The sequence below is a fragment of the Passer montanus genome, unplaced genomic scaffold (assembly GCF_014805655.1).
Source record: "Passer montanus isolate IOZ18808 unplaced genomic scaffold, ASM1480565v1 scaffold17, whole genome shotgun sequence".
In the NCBI taxonomy this organism is placed as follows: Eukaryota; Metazoa; Chordata; class Aves; order Passeriformes; family Passeridae; genus Passer; species Passer montanus.
This window is the reverse complement of record NW_024364270.1, coordinates 1,924,207-1,949,128: the sequence shown is the minus strand read 5'-3', so window position 1 is coordinate 1,949,128 and position 24,922 is coordinate 1,924,207. Positions and strand designations below refer to the sequence as shown.

Here is a 24,922-nt window from a genome sequence, read left to right as displayed (position 1 = left end):
AGAAAACAAAGACACAGGGGCTCCTCTTCATCCTAAGATGCATGAATCTGCACTGTGCAAGAGATGTAAAAATCAATATTTACTAGCACTACTAAAACACAAAACATTCAAGTAGTATAACTGTAATGCAAGCCCTTGCATGGCAATCCAAATTTATTGAACTACTGATGCTAAGTCATACAAAATTGCACCACTTTAATTAAGGCTTTTAGTTTACATTTGGCCACCTCAAAGCAGTTGTAACATTAGGTTGGTCAATTTAAATACTGTGGCTCCCTGTTGGATATACACACAATCTTTACACCCAAACGTTAATGCATACAAAGCAACAAGGCATTGTTAAATAAATCAGCAAAAGTTAATTACTGCAACTTAGGCCCTGTGACCAATTACACATGATTAAAATTACTTCCCACATTCACATCCACAGTACTCTTCCACCATTTAACATCTCAACCAAAACGTTACACATGTAAAACAATCACTAACAGGCAAAAGTACTAAACCTGTATATTTGGTATTGCAAATACACTTATGCATGAGCAAGCAAGGGAATTCACAGTGAGAATCTACAGCTGCAGAAGCCCAAAAATGATTTACAAAAAATTGTTAAATCATTAAAAAATTGTTTTAAAATATACACTTCTTGTTGTAGACCCCCACTGTACACACAACTATAAACATTGTTCCCTATGTAAACAAGGAAAAGGAAACATACAATAAAAGGTTGAAAAGTCTGGACATTTCCTTCCCAACAGATATTAAAGGCCATGTCTTTAGTCAGACGTTATACTGAAAGGACTCTTAAAGACTAGGTCACTGTCTCCACAGGTTTTTCCTAAAATTAAAAAACTATATAGCCGTTGTGTTAATCAAAGCGCTTTTGTACAATACGATGATGATGATGATCCTGTATTTCTTTAAAAAAGTTACAATAAGCTACAAATACCGATGAAGCAAAGTTATCTGGAGTAGTCTATATAGGAGCTCTTTGGACTTTCTTTTATTATGCTAAAATAGTGGTGCTTTTAGGATTTACATTATTGTACTCTCCAATAGAAAGTGGGGATTGTTGAAGTATACAGTACACAGTTTTCATACATGTACAACATTGGTGGATGAACAATGTCTCTTATCAGTAATACTGGATGTAGGCTCTGGTTTTACCAGTTGCATACACAGAATATTTAGAAGTAAAAATCTCTCATGACACTGGAAAGTGATAGAATGTGCAAACTGATGTAGCTTTCATCCATTTCTTAAAGGGTACCACCACAGGAAAGTCCATTTAAGATGTTGGTAGGTTTAATAAAGTTGGAATGCTGGCACTGTTGAATTGGGCAACAGTTCTTCAGACCTGTAACAACAAAACAAGGGATTAGCACAACGATTTGTCCTTGGTCTTTACTTAAAACAGCTACAGCAGGAGCCAGCAAAGTTCTTGACAAACAGAAAACAACTGTAACACTTCTCTAATCATACACTTCCTACTGTACACATTATCAGTAATTTGTACTGCACTGTACAAATAACACATTATCTCAATTACTATCCTAACTAGCTTAGGATACATAGAAGAATCCAGGCTGCATTGTGGAAGTAATATTTAATTGATGGGACTAGTTTTGCTTACAGCATGACAGTTCCCATGGCTTTGAAAGCAAACACAATTAAAGGATCAAAGTTCTTGAATCAAAAGTCCTGTTAAGGTCAGAGAACAACCATTTCTGCCACCCTCAGCTAATGCTTTTGGAACCATCTTAGTTTTACTTTTAACTGATCTAAGTTGTTCAAACTGAGGAGGTTTTAATATACCAAAAGAATTATGTATGGTACTATACGATTATTAATAAAAAGCCTACAATTTCTGACAGTGAGATGTCCTACCAGGATCCCTCAGTACCTATTGGATGACAAAATAATGGACCACAGCACGGAAATTACTGCACCACTGTATGTTCCATAACACTGAAGGAAAGGGAGGTAACAGGCAACTTTGATGTCAGGTCAATCAAGAGAGACCTCTGCTCATACTAAGGCTTGGAAATAGAAAGTGGAAAACAACCTGCCCATAAATGCCCCAAAAAATTTGCAGAAAAAAAATCCATGCCTCCTGACTAACTTCTGGAAAGCCTTGCTTAAAGAGCAAGAGCTTGCTTTATCCTTCAGCACCATTCTTTGTGCACATGTTAAGTAATGTAAAAATTTAGCCAACTGCAAACAAGTAAGAAATTGATCCAACAGCTTCAGGTAAAATATTTGGAATGTTACAATGATCACTTCATCTTTCACATCATATACTAATTACAATTTGGCCTCCAAAATACCCACAGATTCTCAAGAAAGGAAGCTAAATTCCTATGACATCACACAAGCATATGCAGGAGTTCAAAGCAGAAAGAGACACCAGCCTGCAAACTGACAACATTGTACTGTCTGCATTCCAGATAACTGAGCTCTTACAGTAGATTTTATCATGCTTAAAAGAAAAAACAATGTTTCCAAAAGCCTTGAAGTATCAGAGGAAACACTCTTAATTTGAGTTCTACCAAAATCTTAAAGCTTGAGAAAAAGCCTAGACTAGAGTGAACAGTGTGTTTTGCACATATTTGTAGTTCTGACTTTGAAATGGCAAAAGGAAGACCATTAAACATTTCTGTGATAATGTAAGTCAATTTTCAGTGCTGTTCTGCATCAACAGCTACCAGAGCTGTTTAGCAATTTGTAGTTGTTATTTTGCTAGTTTTGAATAATAGCCATAATGCACAGAAAAATTTAAAATGTTTACCTGGCTCAGAGCTACAGTACAGCTATGCATTAAAGTAGCTGACATGATGACTTTTTGCGTGCTTTTCCAGGCACTGGAGTTTTTCTGTTAATTTGTCGCACAAGGTCATAAAAGATCTGAAAAGATAGAAATCAGTTGATTATGCATATTAGGAGGCTTCTCTTAAAACCTTAAACCTTGAATTTTCACACATAGTGCACTCACATACTCAAGAAAATATTTAGTTACCACAAATCTACAAATTGTATACTTAGTTAATAACTGGCTGTTTTTTTCTTTCTTGCTTAAGATAATTGTCTGCCAAGGGTTCTACAGTTTCAATGAAGCAAACTGGAAAGGCATCTATAACCCACAGCTATTTAATCTCTGGGTCAAACTCATCTGCACTCACATGAAAAATGCCACAGTGATCAACTACTCTGTAGTATTACTTTGCAGTTTAGCAGTAAGGTCAAGAAACAGGTCACAGCTTTCTTCTAACTCAAGTCACTCTTAGGATATTCTTTTAAAGAAAATTCTAGTAAGTTTTAACTACACATTTTTCATGGTAACTCACATACACTACATATTCAGTAATAGTCTCTTGTATTTGAATGAGATCATGCTTTTCCAGAAACTTAAAAAATACTGAAGTCTAAAGAACTAATTCCACCTCTCTAGACCTAGAGCATGACGGAAGCATAAAATTTCCTAGAAAAGTAACTCATTCACTCTCACACTTTGAGTCTCCTAGAATTCTAACAAGAACATTATTTTTTTAAAAGGCTAGTTTAAAACAAATCAACATAGAACGTTTTAACAGCATCTGTTTCATTCATAATTGACACTGCTCCAATTACTTCTGCGTCTCATAAACTAAGGAAGCCCTCACGCTAAAGCCAGCCTGGCACTTTCCTAAGCACTGGCTGCAAAGCAGCAAATGTTCCAAAAAGGGCTTATAGTATTTGCTTGAAGTTCTAGTTTATTGAATGTATGACTTTTATATAGTTACAGTGATTAATTCGAATTTTTTAAAAAGCCAGTGACTTCCAGAAATTTCCACCTAATTAAACACACATTACTTATTTTAAAAATCAGCTGTGTTAAAACCACCATACTGTTTTGATTACTTCCAAGTCTAGCACAGAGGCCCTTTCAACTTCACTGATGCTGCCAACAATGTTTTCCAGATGACCTAATGAACTGTAAGATTTATCATAAAATTCAAGCTGTTCCAGAAATGTAAATACTAACACAGCTTATTTTTCTAAATTTTTTGTATCCCTTTCATCATGCTGGCAGCCCCCACTGGATGAAAAGGCAAGCATTATGGCAAATCCCCAAAATTCACGCATTTGATTAATTGTCTAGCTCCTGTTAAATAAACAAGTAGATATATAGTAGAGGATTTTGCATCCCTTTTACTTTACCGAGCAGCTAATTTTAACAAAACATTCAATAGTTTTTGCATTTACCGTCTCACATAGTGATAACACCAAGTATCTTAACTCAAGTAGTTTTAGTGACTTAACTCTCTTAAAGGTCTTTAAAAAAAAAGTCTAGCAGTACGATCTCAGTTGATAAGAGTACTTATTGCCATTCATAAGAGATTGCAGCAACTAAGGAATGGAACATGAGAGAAATATTTATCCTAAATTATTACAAAGATAATTTGAAAATTACACTTATTACACTAAAATTAATATAATTTGAAAAAATTCCATGTCAAAGCTAATATATCCCTTAATATAAACATCTCACACCAGCACAGTACAGTTTTGTCCATTGTAGTGAATATTATTAATGATTTTGTTATTTTTCCTTTACAAACAGTAAACAGTTATCAGGACATTGTCCCATTCTTCTACCCCAACACGTCTCCCCACCACAGGTAAAATGCCTTACCTCGTTAACATTTATCTTTGATTTTGCAGAAGACTCTAAGAATGCACAGTTATTCCATTGCCTTGCTAGGTTCTGACCTTGTTCCTTTCCCACAACTCTTTCATCTTCCAAGTCACACTTATTGCCAACCAGAATCATAGGCACCTAAAAAACAATTCAGCACCAGCAAAGAAACAATTAGAATTTTATAGTGGCACAGTGTAAATACACACCTAAAAGCCATCTGATTCCTTAGAGGATCCTGATTTTCAGAATAATCAAGCTCTGGTATAACTGAAACTTAAGTTTAACAGCTTTAACAGTGTGATATTTCAATCTTCAAATCAAAGTGACTTCATTTTGGGAGGGCAATAACTGGAATGGTTTTAGGATTCAGTATGCTGCCAATTGAGCAAATGTAGTATTTTTTTTTTAGAGAACTTAATGAGATTTCATTTTTAGGTGTTTGAGGCATCAAGAAGTCTACTTTAGAATTTACCAAATGATTCTTACAAATTCCAAAATCCTGGAAACAGTGTCCTGTCCTGGGCAGCATGATGAAGGATCCTAAAGCTCCCTTCACCATTCCTCTACTCTCAGCATATCACACACTTCTTATTAGCAAGCTACAGCACACAGAGAAAGGAACATGCTATCATACCACCATTTCCAACTACAGAATTGACCTTTGTAGCAAAAAGTCATCATCTATTTTTCCCTCCTTCTTTTCTTTTACTAATTTAAGGACATAGCTAAAATCCTCACAGATTCAAGTGTTGAAAAAAGGTTTATAATATTTTGACCATTTTCCCCCACTAAGAAATCAAGTTATGCCTAAGCTTGGGCATAAGAAAAACTTTTTCTGTAAACTCTGATGGAAACTGAAGTTGCAACTTGAAGCTTACTATCTTTCTCCTGATTCTATGGAATGCCTTTCAGGTCAGTGTCTTCTAAAAAAATACAATTCTAAGGAAATACCTCCAAAATGATACTAATCAGTGCAAATATAACACACAAGTAAGACTTTTAAATATCATCACATTTATCTTGATTTTATTATACAAAACTAATATCATGGTAAAGAAGGCTATAACTTGGTAGGTTGTGGATAGGAAACTTTAATATTAACCTTCTGAGATGTGGTAATGGGTAATGAATTGCTTCAAGAAGAAATCTGTTGAACATAGGCAAGACCTGCAAGAGCTTATGGTCAAGGAAGTGCAAAGTGGTTTGTATTAAAAAAGTCCAAATGCACTTCCCTGAAACTGAAATGCTGACAGCAGAAACCTATGCAGATACATGCAGTTAAGGAATGTATCAAAGTTATCAAAATTTGCATAAACACTGTTTAAATTATATGCTCACGCTTACAAACTGTTCATTGCTTATTTTTTTTCTTCAAGAAGGTACTTTTTCTGCCTGAAGGCTAAAATCTACAAGGTGTTTCTGTTAAAAACACAGTATTACTGCTGCTTTCACATTTGAAATACTTCTTTTCCTTTATTAGGGGACCAAGCATTCACTTCCTCCAACTGCTGAAAGATTATTTTAATAATTGATAAAATATAATGTTTTAACCTCACTTTATAGCTTTAATAATGCTAAGAGTTGCATAATAGAAATAGGATGACCAAAATTAATTGCAAGCAGACAGACAAAATATCAATGTACATAACATGCAAGTTTTAAGGTAACAACTTAAAATTTTATACTTTTAAAATACCATCAACAGTAGGGATATTGAGCAGAAAACTTCACTCATAGTAATTAAAGCAACAATAGTTGCTTTAGAAATGCTTGCTGCAGTCTAATGAATAAATTTATATCCAGTTTCAATTAAGGTATTTTAAAGGAAGATTAAACAATTCTTCATATAACACGTGACAATTTACATTTCTCCAGTTTACCTTAAGAGTTGCATTTCTATACTATGCATCTACTGGTTCACACATTTTAATTTAAAACTTGGAGATCACCTGACCACAGTGTGTACACTGCAACATGCTAATGAAAACTTCAAGCATTACAAATTGTAGAGATCTTACATCATCAGTGTCTTTGACTCGAAGAATCTGTTCTCTAAGATCCTGTAAATCATTAAACGTGGACTGAGCTGTGATGGAATATACTAATGCAAAACCTTGTCCATTTTTCATGTATAGATCTCTCATTGCTGTAAACTGTTCCTGTAATTACAAAAAAAGATACAGATGTTGCATTCAATTTGCATTTCACTTGAACAAACTGCTATAAACTTTAGGTCTAGTTTAGAAAAACTAGAGTAATTTCACTGGAGAGAAATACAGTAGAAGGTACACTGTAATCTGTAGATTACAGAAGCTAAACTGCTCCTGAATCTCTTCTAACACACAAACATTTTCTCCATATCCTGATAGTTCCTTAAAATGGATCATAAAGTGAATGCATCCCTTTTCACACTCAATTCTGTAGTCTAGGAAATTTTCTATGTTAAATTCCACATTAATTTTCAAGGAGGTGGACTAGAGGATGGAGACACTCAATAGAGCTGTCACATTTCCATGACCTCAGTGCCAACTATGATATTGCATATAAAGACTCGGTGGTGCACTCTTACCAGTACAACTGTAGAATGGCATGTGCCTCTTGCACACTGGTGACTTGGCTATCTGTGCCTGATCAATCACTCCCTGTCCCTTGCTGTATGTCAGATGAAAAGTGCAATTTACTGCTAGAAAACAGCCACTCCATCTTACTGTATATTGACAGAGTATTAATCTAATAGGGAATTTAAATAAGTTATTATTGTACCAGATTACTGCCACACTTCAGAGAACACATGTTAAACTCCAAGAATCTTGAGCTTAAACTCACTGGAATAAATAAAGGAAATAACTGGTTTCAGTCATTTTGGAACTAGTCAGAGAAACACCTGACCAGTATGCAAAAGGTCAGCATAACCCTTGTGCTTTGAGCTCCTATAAGCTGACGGAAGCAATACTATTTTTATCCCAAGGTCACAGTACATCTCACACACAAAAGAAAAAGGACATCAGAAGAAGGCATGTATTTGCTACAGCAACAGAAATCAAATCTCAGTGGCCAGTAGGTCCTCATTTTTTTCTGGACAACAAACTTAAAACAAGAGCACAATCTCTTTTTAAATACTCTATTTCTTTCCCCTGTTACAGAATATGAGCTCACGGGAAACTTACAATGAATTTTCTGCTGCAATACTCAAGGTTTTTTGAAAATACGCTGTATATTGGTATTCAGCAAAGTTGGTTTTACGTACCGTTCCTGCAGTATCTAAGATTTCAAGCATACACTGTTGTGCATCTACTTCAACTTGCTGTCAAGAGAGAAAAGATGGGGTTATAATTTTTCCCCTTGCAACTCTCCCCTCCAAAGACACCAGGAATTATGTGATTTTCATAAGTAAATTCATAATGCATAAAGCAACATAATGGCTTAAGAAGATTGTATAGATATACACTTTGAAAACAGCAGGAAGAAGCCCTTCAAAGAGCCCCAGTGACATTTTCAAATGCAGTGTCAGCAGCCAACTACCACTTTGCAAAGTGATTAGGGATTTTTGATTATTTAAAAGGAGGCTGCTAAATTTGTAATGATGGTTATCAGCAACTAGCATAACTAATTTCCACTTGTTTCAGGGATCATCACAGATTGAAAGAAAAGTACAAGTGAAAGCCAGAAAACTGGATTGGCCTACTAAGGCTCATTTAATAGTAATGTACATCTGCAAGAGAGTAAGTAGTACACAGCAAACAATTAAACAGCCACCACTAAAATTGGTGTCCCCAAAACAAGCTTTTAGGAACACTAATTAGAAAACTGACCCAGCTTAGAAAAGTTTGCAAAGAATGGAAGGCTTAAGAAGACAGAACAATTTCTGTATTCATTCCAGAGTTCCTCTATCTACTGGACATACCTCAAAGAAATGGCCCTGAGGGCAGCAAAGGACATGGAAGTGTCCTCAATCTGTTTCAAGCAGACTACCCACATTTTAAAAAAATTCTTTTCTCTTTCAAGCTATTGGTAAACTTCCACTATTTCCATTTGCATGTAAAATTCCTAATTAACAGATTACCCTGTCTCCATTTATACACTGTCACTAGTTTAATTTGCAGCTGTTCTGTAACTAGATTTGAGCTGGGGACAGGGAAGAGGAGTATTTCCCCATCTCTCATGCCTCCCCCCTGTCTCCTATGGATTGTGATTCCTTAAAAATAATCACTATTTTAACAGGTATTGTAGCTGAAGTTATTCAGCTAGTTAAGCTGTATTTATTCACTTTATAAAGAAATATTTGGGGAGTAAACTAAGGCATAAAGTTTCAATACTTCAAGCTCAATTATTTAGACGAATAAGTCACATCCTCTCAACTTTAAATATTATAATTACATTTAACATAAAAACCATATAATTTTAACAGCCAAACTAATACATTTTGAAGGCAAGAAGCAAGTTAGAATTGTAATTAACAGTGAAAAGGTGAAAATGACTACGTAAGGTGTTGTCCCATTTAACATAAAAACCATATAATTTTAACAGCCAAACTAATACATTTTGAAGGCAAGAAGTTAGAATTGTAGTTAACAGTGAAAAGGTGAAAATGACTACATAAAGTGTTGTCTAGACTTCAGCAAGACTTCAACAATCTGGCTGATTTGAAAAGAAGGATACCCAGAGTTATTACTAGTTAATTCAGGAACAAACCTGAAAGGAATATTATAAATCTTTATTACCAGCAACAACAAAAAAATGTAGTTAGCAAATGGTAAAATTTCTTAAGATGGCATTACTTTTTTAGGCTCCATGGAAAGAGCATTTGGAAAAATTCACCCAGCAAATATCATGATTCTACTATGACCTAAGCAATGTAAGTATATAACAAAGGAAATACTTTACTTTAGATCAGCCTGTGAAGGTTCTTTGGAGTCATTTACTGGGCCTGACCCAGCAAAGTCCTGCACCAAACACTGAGATATGGTCAAAAATTCCTGCTTCTCTAATACAGAAAAAGTGTCAACATAGAATTTGGTTCTGCTATTGTGTCCTTAATAAGAGTTCTAGCTTTGGCTGGAAGCCCCCATACTTAAGACAAACTTGGGTTTTTCCAACATACAGTTTATAGAAGGTCAAAGAAAAGAGGTTTCAAATTATTTTGTTCTCACTAATTCCTCTTCAGAAAAGATTCTGGTGACTGAAGGCCGCAACAGCTCTCAATGCACCACCTCTGTTCCCACACAAATGTAGCTCAGTGCTGAAAGAGGAGGTCTTGCAGTTTGCCCATTCTCAGCTAGGGTTTGTGCATCTTGCCTCCCTTGTATAGACACCAACATTTTTGTGGCCACACAATGAGCAACATCAGAGTATTAATGCATATGAAAAGTAATTCAGCTAAAAAAGACAGATTAAGGAACTGACATACACAGCTGAAAAATTAACTCTTGCACTAAATGGTTAATGTTAGCAGTTTGGATATAAATTATCTTAGTCTGGAATCTTAATCGTGGTCTCAGGTGAAACTGAAGAGTGAGCAATATGGAGATTCAAGATGATGCAAGCAGAATCAGACCTTTCAGCCTGACATGCTGAAGACAGGAAGAAAGAAACTAACAGGCCACTTGCTGTAAATGCTTGTTCATTTATGACAGGTTTGTGTTAACTTATTAATAAAACAACAACCCATCTAATGGAAGCATACCTAGCTATCATTTAAATTGTTATGAGTACAGTATGATAGATGCCTCCAGTGTTCTAAGGGTGTGAAGTTGTTTTTTAGCCATTTTTCTAGTAGCAAAGCAGCATAGTACCTCCAAGACTAAATCTACCTGCAAATACTAACACACAAACAAACTAATAAGAAACATTATAAATTGAGAAGTAGTAATTTTTAAAATATTTTTTTGCAATGCCTGTTCACAACTCTGACAACGAAATAACCATTTTTTACTGACTAGCCAGCAAGATATTATGCTTAAATGTTTAAAAGCTTGAATATTAAAAGTATTGCATTATTCCTTTTAAACACACTTTAGGAGAACATTTTATTTCAAAGTTGCTATCTGGTTTGGTACGGCATTACGAGGCATACCCATTTTCAAGCAGTGACTCAAATATTTGACAGCTTTAAGTGTCTGTAACAGTAGAGACATCTTTTGTATCTACCTTTCTGTAGGAGTCTTCTATCGTAGGATCGTATTTTTCAACAAATATTCCTTGAACAAACTGTACAGTCTGCAACACAAAAGTTCTCATAAGATTCTCTTGCATAGTGACATTTTGTAAACATTGTACACATGTTTGAGATATACACTGTGTTATGGATAACATTTTTAAAGCAAATCAAACAATTGTCATAACTATAATTGTAAGAAACAACAGAAAGTTAGATGTGCATGCCTATTTAACTGTTAGATGAAGCAATGCTACACTTTCCTTTAACCACTGCCACAAGGAGGGTAAGAATTAAAGCATGCATCAATTTAAGGTTTGCCTAACTCTTGGAATCAGTATTAATTTCTAGTTGACCAGCATACAATACAGCTGCACAACTTACATTTGTATTTAGAACTACTTTATCTTCTGCTACTTATCTGCCAGCACAGGAATTAGTCAAAAAACAACTGCCAGCTTTTACTAGACTTAACTACACTCAGCAGGTTGTTCCTGTGTACCTAGCATGAAGGACGTTTTTAGCACAAGTCAAATGGAACTTAAGACTCAATGGTCAAGTCAGAGCAGGCACATTGAAATCCAGAAATGCTGCAGTGAGATAAAGAATTCAGAGGTGAACGAAAACATTATTTCACAACCTAACATAATTTGTCATTTAAGTTTTTCTTTATGAACTGCTGTGTAAGAGAATACTTTTGACTCAAGGGAGTGGGTAAACTCTGAAGCTTACTTTATGGTAAGGTACACAATTAAATAGAAAGTTGCAAAGTTCTTAAGTGGACTGAGAACTTAATATTTTGTGAACTTTTTCAATTCTAGACTAGGTCAGACTAAACCATTCTGTAATAATTTAATTGTAAATAAAAAAGCTCCTGCATTTAATAATCTACCTGCCACAGCTATATGCAGCAAAAACATTAAGCTTCCCACTAACATGCCAATCTGTATTTATATCTGCATAAAAATATTAGTGCTAAAGACACTGCTATCAAACACTAAGCAAATAGCACCCTGAAGACCTTTCTAGAGACAGGACTTACATGGGCAAGCTAGTTCACAGCCTTTGAGAGACTCACAAAGGAGCTTGATTTCCCACAGACCGAGAGCTGGCTGATCTGTCAAAGCTAGACACCCCCATGATGCTGTAGCTCTGCACCTCACTGCATGAGACTGATCAAGCACCATCAACCAAACCCACACGACAGCAGCATGTCAGAATGCACCAATGGATGCAGATGCACCCAGTAAAGGATCTACCTACTATTGTGACGCCTCACTGGGCATTACTAACAATTACATTTATTTGTGCACACTTACATAAAGAAATATATGTTAGTATAGAGAGTGAATTAGAGGAAAAAAATATAATAAGCCTAAAAAAGCCATACTTGAACTGCCTCATACTTACCAGAGCAGACTTTCCAACACCTCCAGAACCAAGAACCACTAGCTTGTATTCACGCATGATGCAAGAGATAAATCACCCTCAATACCTAAAACACACAAAACACCAGTCTGATTGAAACTTGACCTATATGCAGGAAGTGCAACAATGATACCACAATCCAGTTCACTAAGCAGGGTTTGATAAAAGTTCCTAAGTCAAATTCTTTAATACAGCAGGTTCTTTTCTAACTATCAACTCTTAATGCAGCCACAATAAAATGGTGCAAACCATCAGAGTATTTGCTCTACCTCATTACTGGTTCTCTCATAAATATCAAATAAACCCTACTCTACTAAGGCAAACAGTTACTATTCATAAGAAATAATTATCCAAGAGGAGATAGCACGAATTTTATCAAGCACTTAACAAAGAAGCACAAAGACTTTTACAAGAAAATTAAAACCTCCCCTTCCCAGCAAACAAACACTTAAAAAGAACAGCAAGACCCCAAAAATAATTTTCAAAAAAAAAAATCCATTCCCTAGTCTGAAAACTGTTTAATGTTCCACTAGACCTATTATGACTTTTTTAATGAGTAAGTGGAAGCAACTAAAATAGTATTTTGAGACTATACCTCTTCTACAAGCTAGATCTGCTTCACTAGCTGGTGTGGCTACCAACAGCAAACTATGGGATCTGTTTGCTCATCTTTCTTGGAAACTGACCCATCAAACCAAAACAAGGCCACAGATTTTGGGACATGTCTTTGGGTCATACCACTCAAAAGCTCACACCACCTCTTGCAGTCAGCTGCCAACTGAGGTAGCAGGACTGTTACTGCATTCCTGAGGAAGGACTTGGTCCCTTTCCTGCACGGACTCTAGCACTCATGAGATTGAGTTACCTGTTTTCTTCCCGCTCCACCCCCAAAGAAAGATGAAACCCTCCCCAACTAATGAATAATCTACAGGCCAGGGAAAAGGGAAAGTGCAAGGATCCAACTCAGGTGCTTGCAAAAGGTAAGCAGGGAAGAAAGTAAGGTAAGAAACACCCTTCTCATCAGCAGTAATTTGACAGCATCTCTGAAATCTCTGAAACACCATCTGTTAGGTGTTGAGCACAAAATGCTAAGATGATTTACACAGAAATTAAAGCACCACGGTAGAGTCCTGCCTTTACCATCACTGATTAAATCTACCAATTGTCAGAAAACAGAGAAATCAAGAGACCAGGTCCTATATCTTCCTGCAAATGCATAATCTTTCCATTTTGTGCTGTCTCTCACAAAAGGAACATGAGAAAAAAGCCTTAAAGAAATAATTTACCTGATGTCCAGCAAAAGAGATGTCTACACAGGCTTCCATTACCAATACATTTTGAGACTCTTCAATGACTTTCACATCTAATAGGACATTTTTCACTTGTGACTTAAAAAACTCTTTCCCTCCCTACAGAATTTTTTGCAAATACAGATCATTAGAACCATTCACACTGCAAGTTTCATCTATTTTGCACCACTGAAAATGCTGTTAGATCCACAAATCTGTAAATTGTCCAGTCTTTCCATAAACAGGATTGTTTCCAACTGTCCTGAAAGGCATCTCTCAAACTCATGACAAGTTAAGCCTATAACTACATTATTGCTATTTATTTAAAACAAACATTCAGTTATCCTTTTCTTTTTATAAGGATTTTACTAGAATGGCGAAAACATAGCGGATGTAGTGGAAATCCCAGTACAGTAATCTGGGTGAACTGCAGCAATTTCATTGTCTTTAAAGAAAAGTTTAAGATGAATTTTTCAGTCCTCAGACTGAAGTTAGCAACTAAATATGGAGATATCAATAATGAAGGCTGACAGTAGTTTAAAAGTAACAGAACTTCAGCAGTAGGTACCCCCTATCTGTTTTATGTTATTTCTGACTTTTTCTTACTCAATGATCTACAATTCCAAATCCTGAAACAAACTAACTCGATTTTAGTGAGAGACTGCCAATTTCATTTTTGGCTCTGAAACAGCAATTCAAGAATTTAACGCAAGCTGAAGCTTCTTTCAGCATCCAAATTTGAAAGTTCAACCATAACCATCCAATCACTGAACAACATTCTGGAGCTGATTTTTCCTACTTTAAGTGGTGGCACACAAAGCATATATATACAGTAATACAGTGTGGTAAGGCAATCTTCTTAATCAATGAACACCTAAGTAAAAAGCTTTTGAAGATCTCTGAGGACAAAGCCATACTGCAATAGAGGTTAAACATTTCTCTGACCTTCCCTCCAAACTTGGGCAATGGACAATACAAATACTAACTTTTCACCATGACAATTTTTTGTCATTTGTACAGTTACTCTTTAACTCACCAAGAGGACACAGTAACGTTTAATATATGCACACACTTATATAGCATAGAGGTAGCTTGGCACCCCTGCACTGATGTTATCATCTGCCATTACATCTTGGAACAGAACACAAATGAATGTATCCTCTAGAACAGCTTAAGAAAGCTAACCTGGACATCCCTAACACAGCAGGCAGCAGAAGCACCTGCTTATTGCTTGTAGTCTGCTGCCACTTACATGTATCACCCCACTGCCTTTGAGCAACAGTACTGCCATCACTTCACCTTTCTCTTACTGCTTTCTAACAGAAAAGAAAACCTCAACTCCTAGCTAAGTTTTCCTAAGAAAATTTTCCTGCTTGCAGGTCTTTGCCTCCTCATCCAAGAAACCACTGGATCACGTAGGACACTGCAATCTGCCACACTATTTGATGTTGTTAAAGTCTAGCACATACTTCTTCATTGTTCAGTATGCCTGATGGCTGCAAGCATGCCCTAGACTCAGCTTCAGCCCTAACCCTACCTGAATTTGACTTTCCAGCAATTCCCAGCTAACCTGATCTGGCTCTGCTCTTGATCAAACCTATTTTTCCATATCAGATCTTGCAGAAACTGCTGGCATCCTAAATCTCAATCATGCTCTTAACTTTATTTTTCAGTTGATGCAATGCTTGACTCTGGAACTAATAATGTATCCAGATTCATCTGGATGCCAACAGGATTGCCTTTTGACTCATTAATGACAAATGAGTGAGGGAAAAAGCAGAAGACAAAAGAGGAGGTTTCAGCCATATGACACCATGTTTGGCTGGCATTTGTAGAATAAGTTAGGGTCAAGTCCAGCAACAGTATCTGTCTGTAGTTCCCAGATCACTTTGGGGATACAAAATGATTACATTTGAACAGGCATAACAGAAATAAAGATACTAAGACATGGGAGCAACAGATAAGCAAGATGCCCCCAGATTTACTGGACACTTGAGACGAATCTACCTAACCACCTGACAGTTAAACAGAAGTAAGTTTAAACTTATTCCTAGCAAATATAAAAAGTAACTTGTTTGAATAATGGAGTTTATTTTAAGGGAGAAATTTTGCTTTAAAGGCTGTTTATCTATAAGGTGACTGATCTGCAAGAAGGGAGAGCAATGCCAACTTTCCTTTGCTATTTCATTTTTCCATTCCCCTATCTTTAGGCAGGAAAATACTGCCAACTATAGCCCCTATATAGAGACTAAAGTGCAAGAAGACAGGAAGCATGCAAAAAATAAGGCCTTTTTTTCCATTTAGATGGAGCAGGTACTGCCTTCTCTCAGCTGAGTTGAGTATTTATATGCACAGATATATCTGACATAACTCAGCTGTGGAGATGCCTCATGTAAGATTTAGCTAGAGAAAATGAGGGAAGCTACTCTTTAAAAAACAGCACTATCACAAACTTGATTCTAATGCTGTCTTAAGTATACAATCTCTCAAAAGTACAGAGCTCAATTCTAGACTGCCTCCATTGACTGCCAGTGATACCCCAGGAACTGCCATACTTCCCGAGATGCAAGTGTCCATAAAATCCCTGTATCTGTGCCTCTCTCACGAGTCTGTTCATATTACCTTTTGTACTTAGTGCATTAGTGCAGTGTATTAAGCTAACTGATTAATTCTACTTCTTCATAGCCTACTTAAAATAAAGTACTTGATAAACTAGAAGAGCACATGCACACACTTGATATGCACACGGACACTTTTCCCAATAAAGATTCTCTCTGAAGGATGAGCAGCATATCTTTGAATAAGCCTATTAGAACAGAAGAAAGAGAGCTTAACCAGGACAAGTCACTGAAAATGCAACATTTCAAAAGTTTCACATCTGACAAGGACTGTGAACATGGAACTTGCTTTCTGTTTCTGTCCTTCTCAGATAAACCAGGAAAAAGTGCCTCCTGGACATTTTCTTCAATAGTTTCTTGAAGCATGTCTCCAGAAAAATGCAAACCAAAGATGATGCTAAGGAAGTTGAGGAATAAATAACCTTACTATAATGGAAAAAAACCTGCACGCTTACTGCTTGTAAAGCTTTTCTAAAAAGCAACCATGCACTGAAGAATTCAAGGAAATTCATACACCATTAGTAATTGTGCTTGATGTGATAATTGTGAAAGTGGGGTGGGTTTTTTATTTTTTATTTAGTTTTCTTTCAATTCCTTAGTTTCAAATTTTGGGTTGTCACTGAACTTTGTTATTTAAGGGATGGGAAAGCTAATAATCCTATTTTTTCAACTGACATTACACCACATGAAGCTGTAAGTGGACCTCAGCCCCAGGCCGAAGACAGGAACTAAGTACAATCACTTACTTGGGGAAGATATCCCCAAGACTTGCTTATATGAACTAGGTGTTCAGGTGTGGAGTTAAATAAACTGGCCCTCCCAGAAGCCTTATCATTTTCAGAAGGGATCATGATTATTTAGCGCTTTATAGACACCATGATTCTTGTTCAGACCCTGACATTTTGGTTCTACTGTATTCACTAAAATTTTCCTAATACTTTTGCCTCAGAGCATTTACTTCTGTGGAAAAGAGACTTTGTTAGAATCACCTTGAGAACAGCACCCCTAAATTAATCCCAAATATTGCAGGAGAAAAAAGTCAAACACTAGATTGACAGATGAAACAAATTAACTGACTGGTTTACCTGCTTACAATTACAAGTGGTGGGAAAAAAGCCAAGCGAAAAAAAAAATCCAGTCTTTTTCTCAGAAAGGGGATACTAGCCCTGTGATGAAACAAGATAACAATGGTCAGACATTTGGAAAAATTTCACTAGTTCAGTCACAGGACCAGCCAAACTCAGAGGATTAAGTTTTTCAGAGATGTTTCCCATTTCTGATACTGGAATAGTCTCAGATAGCCAAACCACCCCAGATTCCACTATGGTTTTTAATCTCCTTTTAGAACCTTCTTTTCAGGTAAACAACTAATTAAGAGATGATGTGTGCTGTTCTTAGTATTCCCCAAACACTTACAAGTGAGATGTCCTAAATTCTTATCTCTCAACTCTAAGGAGGGTTCCCTCCCTCTGGAATAATTTCAGTGCATAAACTGAACTTTGACAACATAGCCCAAAATGGAAGCCTGTTCATTTTCACCAACTTGTAGAGGGTTTAGAAATTAAAGCAATTCAGACAACCCTTACTCAATAGGGTAAGTGTACCTCTTATAAAAGAGAAATTAAACTACTCTAGAGCTGATTTTGACTAATTTATAAAAATTCATAAAAAACATTATTCAGAAACCAATTCTGAAAAGGTGATTAGGATCTAATAAAGACTTTCATACTCAAGATTCCTGTAGGTACAGTTATCAACTGTTCAGTAAACAAAGCTAGAAGCAATTTTTATTTCTAGTTTTTACCTACTTTTGATAGTTTCTGGTCTTGACAATGTATTTAGTCAGATGAACAGTTAGTTCTTCTGGGCACTAATACTGTAATTTTTCTTGGACAAAAATAGCTCTTCAATTATGTTCAAATATTTTAACTGATGTCAGACAATCTTCAGAGGATTTTCAAAAAGCTGTCTGGGTGGTTAAGCTTATTCAGTGACATGAAATCATACTGACCACTTGAGAAATAGCCAGAGATCCGAGAACAAGCTACCGCAGCACAAACACGGCACTAAGGTTTAACCTGCTCCTTCAACAGCCCACAGGGACACTTAGACAGAGAAAGCTTAACCAAGTTTTCTTCCTTCCACTGAAGGGAGCTACCTTGATTAATACTGCACACAGGGACCATTTCAGCAGCTAACAGCATCTGACCTTGTGAGACTAGTTCCACTGTCTATAATTAGTATAGCTGAAAAAAATCAGATTTTTTTAAAGTCAAAGTTAACTCCCAGCTAGATCTTAAATTTGAACATAAATTTAATGAATATTGTAAGGGTAAAAACTGCCTGCTTAAAGTCACTGCTATCTCAAGATGAAAGCTTCCTGATGTGAGAGACTAGCAATCGTGTGCAACTTGCAGTAGATTCACACAAAATATAAAAAGCATTTTCAAAGCAAGTGATGTAATGAACATTCTTCTGCTACTAAGAATATGCTATGCTTCAACACTTACTGAGTTAAAGTTTCAACTTTGTGCAAAAATTCTAATGTGTCAATTCAAATGTGGAGTAGTTTGTAAACCCTATGCTAAAGAAGCTATTTAAGTTTCAAACGCAATTTGTAACATTTATCAGGTATATTCTTATTTTTTGTGGCTGATGTTTGCCATGATCTTGTATTTTCTCCCTATTCCTGTCAAATTGTCACCATCCCCCAGAAAAGTTGTTTGTGAATGTCCTACCAGCCTGACTTAAGAGTTAAATTATGACCTCGGAATTCCTGAAGAAACTGAATTGCAAGTAATTTTTATGCTTTCAAAGAAAATCCAGGCAGGCAATAAACAGAAACAACACAAAGATTTAAAAAAATACTGCAAGCATATTAAATTCAGAGAATGCCTAATTACTACATTACAATATCTTGCTATGCATAAGCTAGATATTCAACCATAAAGCAAGTTCTGAGAACTGAGCCAGCAATTTGGTGCTGTGAATTTGGCTCTACTGTCATTACAGAAAAGAATCAGTATTTAGCTCTACAATTTGTCCAAGTTAATGGATTGCCACATCATAGTATGCACGACCTTACCTGATATGCATGCTTCTGATTAAAAGCAGATGTAAGTATTTGTCCCCATAACTGTTACACTACAATTTTCTTTAATAAATAATAATAATAATAAATTTAAATCTTTCAAGCTTCAAAATAAGGTAACACCCAGCAGGAATACAAGTAAGGCATGGAAGTTTTCCGAGTTAAGATATTTATTTTTCAAGTGCAGTTTGAAAGTTACTTTAAGCTTGCCAGCTGGCTTAAGATACTCTTCTTTGGAAAAAGGCATCTTAATTTCTCTTTCAGAAGCAAGACCTAGTCTCAAATTCCATCTGGTATCTGCTTAGTATCTGGCAATCCTAGCTTTACTTTGATTGTGACACTTTCTGCTGAACTAGTAAAGCCTGGTATCGGGTTTCCTTCTACAGACCTAAGCCAATGCTGGGTTTAACTGCAATTCCAGGACCACCTTTTGTCTCTCCTCTATTTTTCTCCATAACATACACATCATATACACCCCTGGCAACACCAGAGTTTGCATGCCAATGTACTATCTTCAGTGTAAGAAGTGTGGGTTTTATTCAGGTTTGTTTAGATTACTAACACATCATCAAAGCACAGATATAAAGATTTCCTTCATCATTATATGATGTTTTGTTACTGGCCATTTAAATCTAGCTAGCATAGGTCCTTTATGTACAAAGTACCCTTCTGCAGTACAATTTACAGTAATTCTATTACTAATCAGGTTGGTAGCCAGAGAGAAGTCTTACAAATTCCCATATGCCATTTTAATTAAGATTAGAAGTTTTATCTGTTGAAAAGACACTGATTCTATGCAAATTGAGACTACTCACTACTAGCAGTCATTAACGGGAATAAAATTATCTCTTTCATGATAACTGAACCATACCAGCAAAGTCCCAAGTAATTGTAACTCGTCTGTTTTAACTCTCAATACTTCCTAATACTTCCCTAATAGAAACATGGTATTTGAACATGAGCAACAAACCTCACTGAAAGTCACCCAAATTACATCTATTTTCACCAATGGGTCTTTTGTTACAGCTTCAGACATCTTCCTGAGGGTAACCTGAAAAAGGCATACACTGACACCCAGCAACAACCACTATTTTCTGCCACATGGTTTTGCTACTTGTGCAATGACAGAGGTTCAGCCTTTCCACAATTAACTTCATTAGCTGAATCCACTGATGAACATGAGTTTCTAAAAGGTCTGACAGGCTTAACTGAAGAGGGTGAAACTTGGGCAAAAAAAAAAAATCCTGTTCCCTTTCTGGCAGCAAGGCAGTACCACTTTGAACCTAGGAATGGCTGCTCTGCAGACAATGCCCAACCCACAAGCAAACCTTAACTAGAAGATGACAACTACAGACATTGACCTTCACACCTCTGCCCATACTGAGATGCACAGCCAACTTGCTGTTCCTTAGGCAACTGTTAAGTTGCTACAAGCTTCAGAAGAGGGTATTTAAGAAAAACCCCAAAAATGCTCAATCAATTGAAACTAAACCCCACAGAAAAAATCCCACCCACTAAAACAATTCCCCATCCCTAGGTCCCCTGTCAAAAAAAACCCAACCAACGAAACAAACCCAATCCAAAAACCAAGCCAACAGCCCACATAAAAACAAGTTCTAGCTAATATTTGCATGCAAAGCTGTGACCTGCCATAGCTCTATACCTGCTCTGTGAGAGGCTGAAGCACCTTAGCACCCCCAGAACTCTCACTTAATGGGACACAAATTTTCAAGAGGTGAAAGAACTGAGAGTTAAGAGCATAACCCCAAAGGTAAGCAATTCACACTTGCAAGCTTGAGTTCATGTCCTCTCCCATGAGAACACCTACACAAAAAACTGAATAATTTTAATCAAATGAATTTGAATTACACTCATCCCCACACCACTTGCAATTACATGGACTAGATCTTTAGTACAGAGTTACCAAATTAATGAGGATTAAACTTGTTTAATCAAGTCTCTACAAGATTCCATTTGAATCTTCTTAAGATCACTCTAGTTCATATTTAGACTGTAATTCTTGGTTCCTCTGCATCTTCAAAGCTTGCCATTTTCTGGAGAAACCTGTCATACCTCAAGACTCACTCTGCTAGAAGTCAAATTTTACTTGGTTTGCATGGCAATGTTTTGTTAGGTAGGTGGTTTCTGTGAGAAGCTGCCAGAAGCTTCCCCCATGGCCAGTGCCAGATGGGCTCCAGGACAGACCCACTGCAGGCCAAAGCTGAGTCCATTAGCAACAGTAGCAACTATGGAACAACATATTTAAGAAGGGGGTTGGAGAAGTCAACTGCTAGGGGAACAATAGCAGCAGAGAAAGGAGTGAGAACGTGCAAGAGCAACAACTCTGCAGACACCAAAGTGAAGTGAAGAAGGAGGAGGTACTGCAAGCGCCCATGCAGAGATTCCCCTGCAGCCCATGGTGAGAGGCTGTCCCACTGCAGCCCATGGAAGTGCACAGTGGAGCAGAGATCTGCTGGCAGCCCAGGAAGGATCCTAGGCCAGAGTAGACAAATGCCTGAAGGAGACTGTAACACTATGGGAATGGCATGGTGGAGCAGTCTGCTCCTGAAGGACTGTACCCCAGACAGTCCTTCACAAACTTCTCCAATGGCAGTCCTATCTCCCATGGGAGAGACCCCACATGGGAACAGGGGAATAGTGTGTGGAGTCCCACTGAGGAAGGAGCAGCAGAGACAACATGTACACACTACTGATTGTAGTCCCCATTCCCTAGCCACTGTGCCTCTAAGGGAGAGGTAGTAGGAAATTTAGGAGCTAAGTTCAGCCTGGGAAGAAGGTGTTACTAAGATTTGGGTTTATTTCTCATTATCCCATCCCATATGATTTGCAATAAATTAAACTGATTTCCCCAAGCTGTGTCTATTTTATCCCCATGACAACAACTGGCAAGAGGTCTTCCCTGTCCTTCTCTTGACCCACAACCCTTGTGTGGTATTTTTTCTATCTGTAGCGAGGATGTCAGGCACCCACCAAAGACTCTTTATCACTACCCTTCACCCTGGACAGGGGAGAGAAAATATAATGAAAGGTTCATGAATTGAGGTAAGGACCAGAAGAGATCACTCACCAAATCCAATCAGAAGCAAAAAAGGCTGGAACTAGAGGTATTAACTGAATTTATTACTAACAAAATCAGAGCAGGATAATGAGAAGTAAAGTAAGACCTTAAAATACCTTCCCCTCACCCCTCCCTCCTTCCTAAGCTTTACGTCCTTCCCCAGCAGCACAGGGAATGGGGGTTATGGTCAGCTCATCACAGATTCTTTCTCCCATTGCTGAGGTAGAGGAGTCCTTCCCCAGCTCCAACATAGGGTCCTTCCCATGAGGACAGTTCACCATTAATTACTCCAATGTGAGTCCACCTCACAAACAGCAGTTCTCCGTGAATGGCTGCAATAGGAGTCCATTCCACGGGCAACAGAACCCCTCAAACTGCTGCAGCATGGATCACTTTTCCATGGGGTGCAGTCCTTCAAGGACAGGCAGCTCCTGCATTGGTCCCCCACAGGATCACAAGTCCTACCAGGGCACTTCTCCAGTGTGGGGCTCTTCTCTCCATCTGTCTGCAAGTGCCTGCCAGGAGCCTGTTCCAGTGCAGGCCTCTCATGGGCTCACAGTCTCCTCTCAGGAATTCACCTGCTCTGGTGTGGGTGTCCTCACAGGCTGCAGGTGGATCTCTGCATCCTCATGGTCCTCCATGGGCTGCAGGGGCACAGCTGCATCACCATGGGCTGCACAGGAATCCCAGCTTTGGTGCCTGGAGCACCTCCTGCTCCTCTTTCTCTACTGACCTTGGTGTTTGCAGAGTTGTGCTTCCCACATGTTCTCACCCTGTTCTTCTCTGGCTGCAATTACAAACGTTCAGTAACTTCTTTTTTCCTTTCTTCTTCCTAAATCTTATCATAGAGGCATTACCACCATTTCTAAGTGGCCAAGCTTTGACTAGTGGCACATTCATCTTTGGAGCTACCAGGGACATCTTTGGATCTGCCAGGCACAGAAGAAACTTGAAGCAGCTTCTCATAGAAGATAAGGCCCTAAAGCATACCTGCTACCAAACCTTGGCCATGCAAACCCTATACACTACCCATATAGTTGAGGAGGGGAGTGACAGAGTACTGACATCCACCCAGGGTCAACCCACAACACATCAAACACATTGATAAGGTAACAGAAGATGTCCAAAGGTTACTGAAATGTAAAATTGACTCTAGGGATGGGCAGACCTTTCTAAACAAAATCTGCACATCTGTCTTCTAAGAGTCATCTATTATTTAGGCTATGACAATCACAATCACCACTACATCCTTAATCTTTCACTGAGGAGTTTTACTTTCAGCACATTAAATACAAGCATCTCAAAACAATCTGTATTTGGGGCAAAGCCCAAGCAGAAAAATGACTTTTCAGTCTGCCCTGACTGTCCCAGCGAAGCAAGTTTATCCTTCAGGAAACCATTCTTTCATTCCCATGTTGCTTAAGGTGCCTGCAGTTTACCAAATGCTTACTCTGTTTAGGTTCTTGTGATCTATGACTTCAACCTTCTGTAGGCAAGCCTGTGAATGATTCCTTATTTTCACTTCCACCACAGCAGATTCAGCATTCAGCTCAGAAAAGATGCTTCAGGTTTCCTCTGTGAAACTTATGACTTATTTAAGAAGTAGTCTCACAATAAAATTAAGTAGCAAAAGCATTACCTGTAAATACAAATATTTTCAAATTAACATATTTGTCTCTGAAAAATGTTTTTGCAAACTGGATATTAAGATCTTGCCTCTGGCTAGAAGCAGAACTAGTTAGCAAGACTGCACACTGTTCAAAATATTGGTTACTGCATTTACTTACATTCAAACTAACGTGCACTTAATGGTGCTTCTTCATCTGTTTCCTGGCTAACCAGGACCCAGATTTCTAGCAGAAAAGGAGGACTTCAGGACTTTTCTGTTCCTCAAGCATAAAACCAGACAATCTACTATATCTTTCTCTTCCAGGCTCCACATGAAATATTTTTACTTTCTCACTCCAATTTGTACTTAATACAGCACTCTTTCTTCTGAGATTACTCTTAAGAGTTTGATGGAAAGCAACACACATATCAAAAGGATACCAAACACAAGCACACACAAAAAGGCCTAAAGCACTTAATTGTAAAACCTCATTTTCAATTCCTCAATCTTTGCAGAATTTCAGGTACCACACAAGTTTTCTATGCAAGATCTCTGGCTGAATCTCAGTTTAGCTTTGGGCAATTCCTGAAATAAAAGGTTTAGGGAAATCAGGACAAAAACCAGAGGATCATTAAAAATATAACCCAAAAAAAATTTAAGCTCAAATATAAAGAAAGGTGAAAAGGTGACAATAAAATAAGGACATACAGTAAATACAAGTATACATAGCTGTAATTCAGAAATGCTTGCTTCTCTCTCTAGTATTCAGATTTAAAAGGAAGTAGAAAATTGTACACCAAAAGTAAGAACATTTGAAGACCAAGCATCCAGATAAAAAACTAGCTGCAAGTGCTTGCTTATTATAGTATTACAGCTTCTCTCTGTCGTCTCCAAACCTACTCAAGGCCCACAGAGATTAAGTGCCAGGGTGTCTCTTCTTTGGTGAATTACCATCTAATCTGCTACTAAGTCAAAA

General features: G+C 37.4%; 1 protein-coding gene across 1 annotated transcript; it reads right to left on the bottom strand.

Annotated features, from left to right (window-relative positions):
- Window positions 1-117: 117 nt before the first annotated feature.
- Window positions 118-23,956, bottom strand: RAP1B (RAP1B, member of RAS oncogene family). Its single transcript, XM_039703905.1, has 8 exons — window positions 23,788-23,956; window positions 12,243-12,327; window positions 10,826-10,894; window positions 7,926-7,982; window positions 6,697-6,837; window positions 4,673-4,816; window positions 2,789-2,904; window positions 118-1,357 (listed from the first exon to the last, which is right to left on the bottom strand). Exons 2-7 carry the CDS (start codon window positions 12,297-12,299, stop codon window positions 2,818-2,820), a joined length of 555 nt encoding a protein of 184 aa, XP_039559839.1. The 5' UTR covers window positions 12,300-12,327; window positions 23,788-23,956; the 3' UTR covers window positions 118-1,357; window positions 2,789-2,817.
- Between the last annotated feature and the right edge of the window lie 966 nt (window positions 23,957-24,922).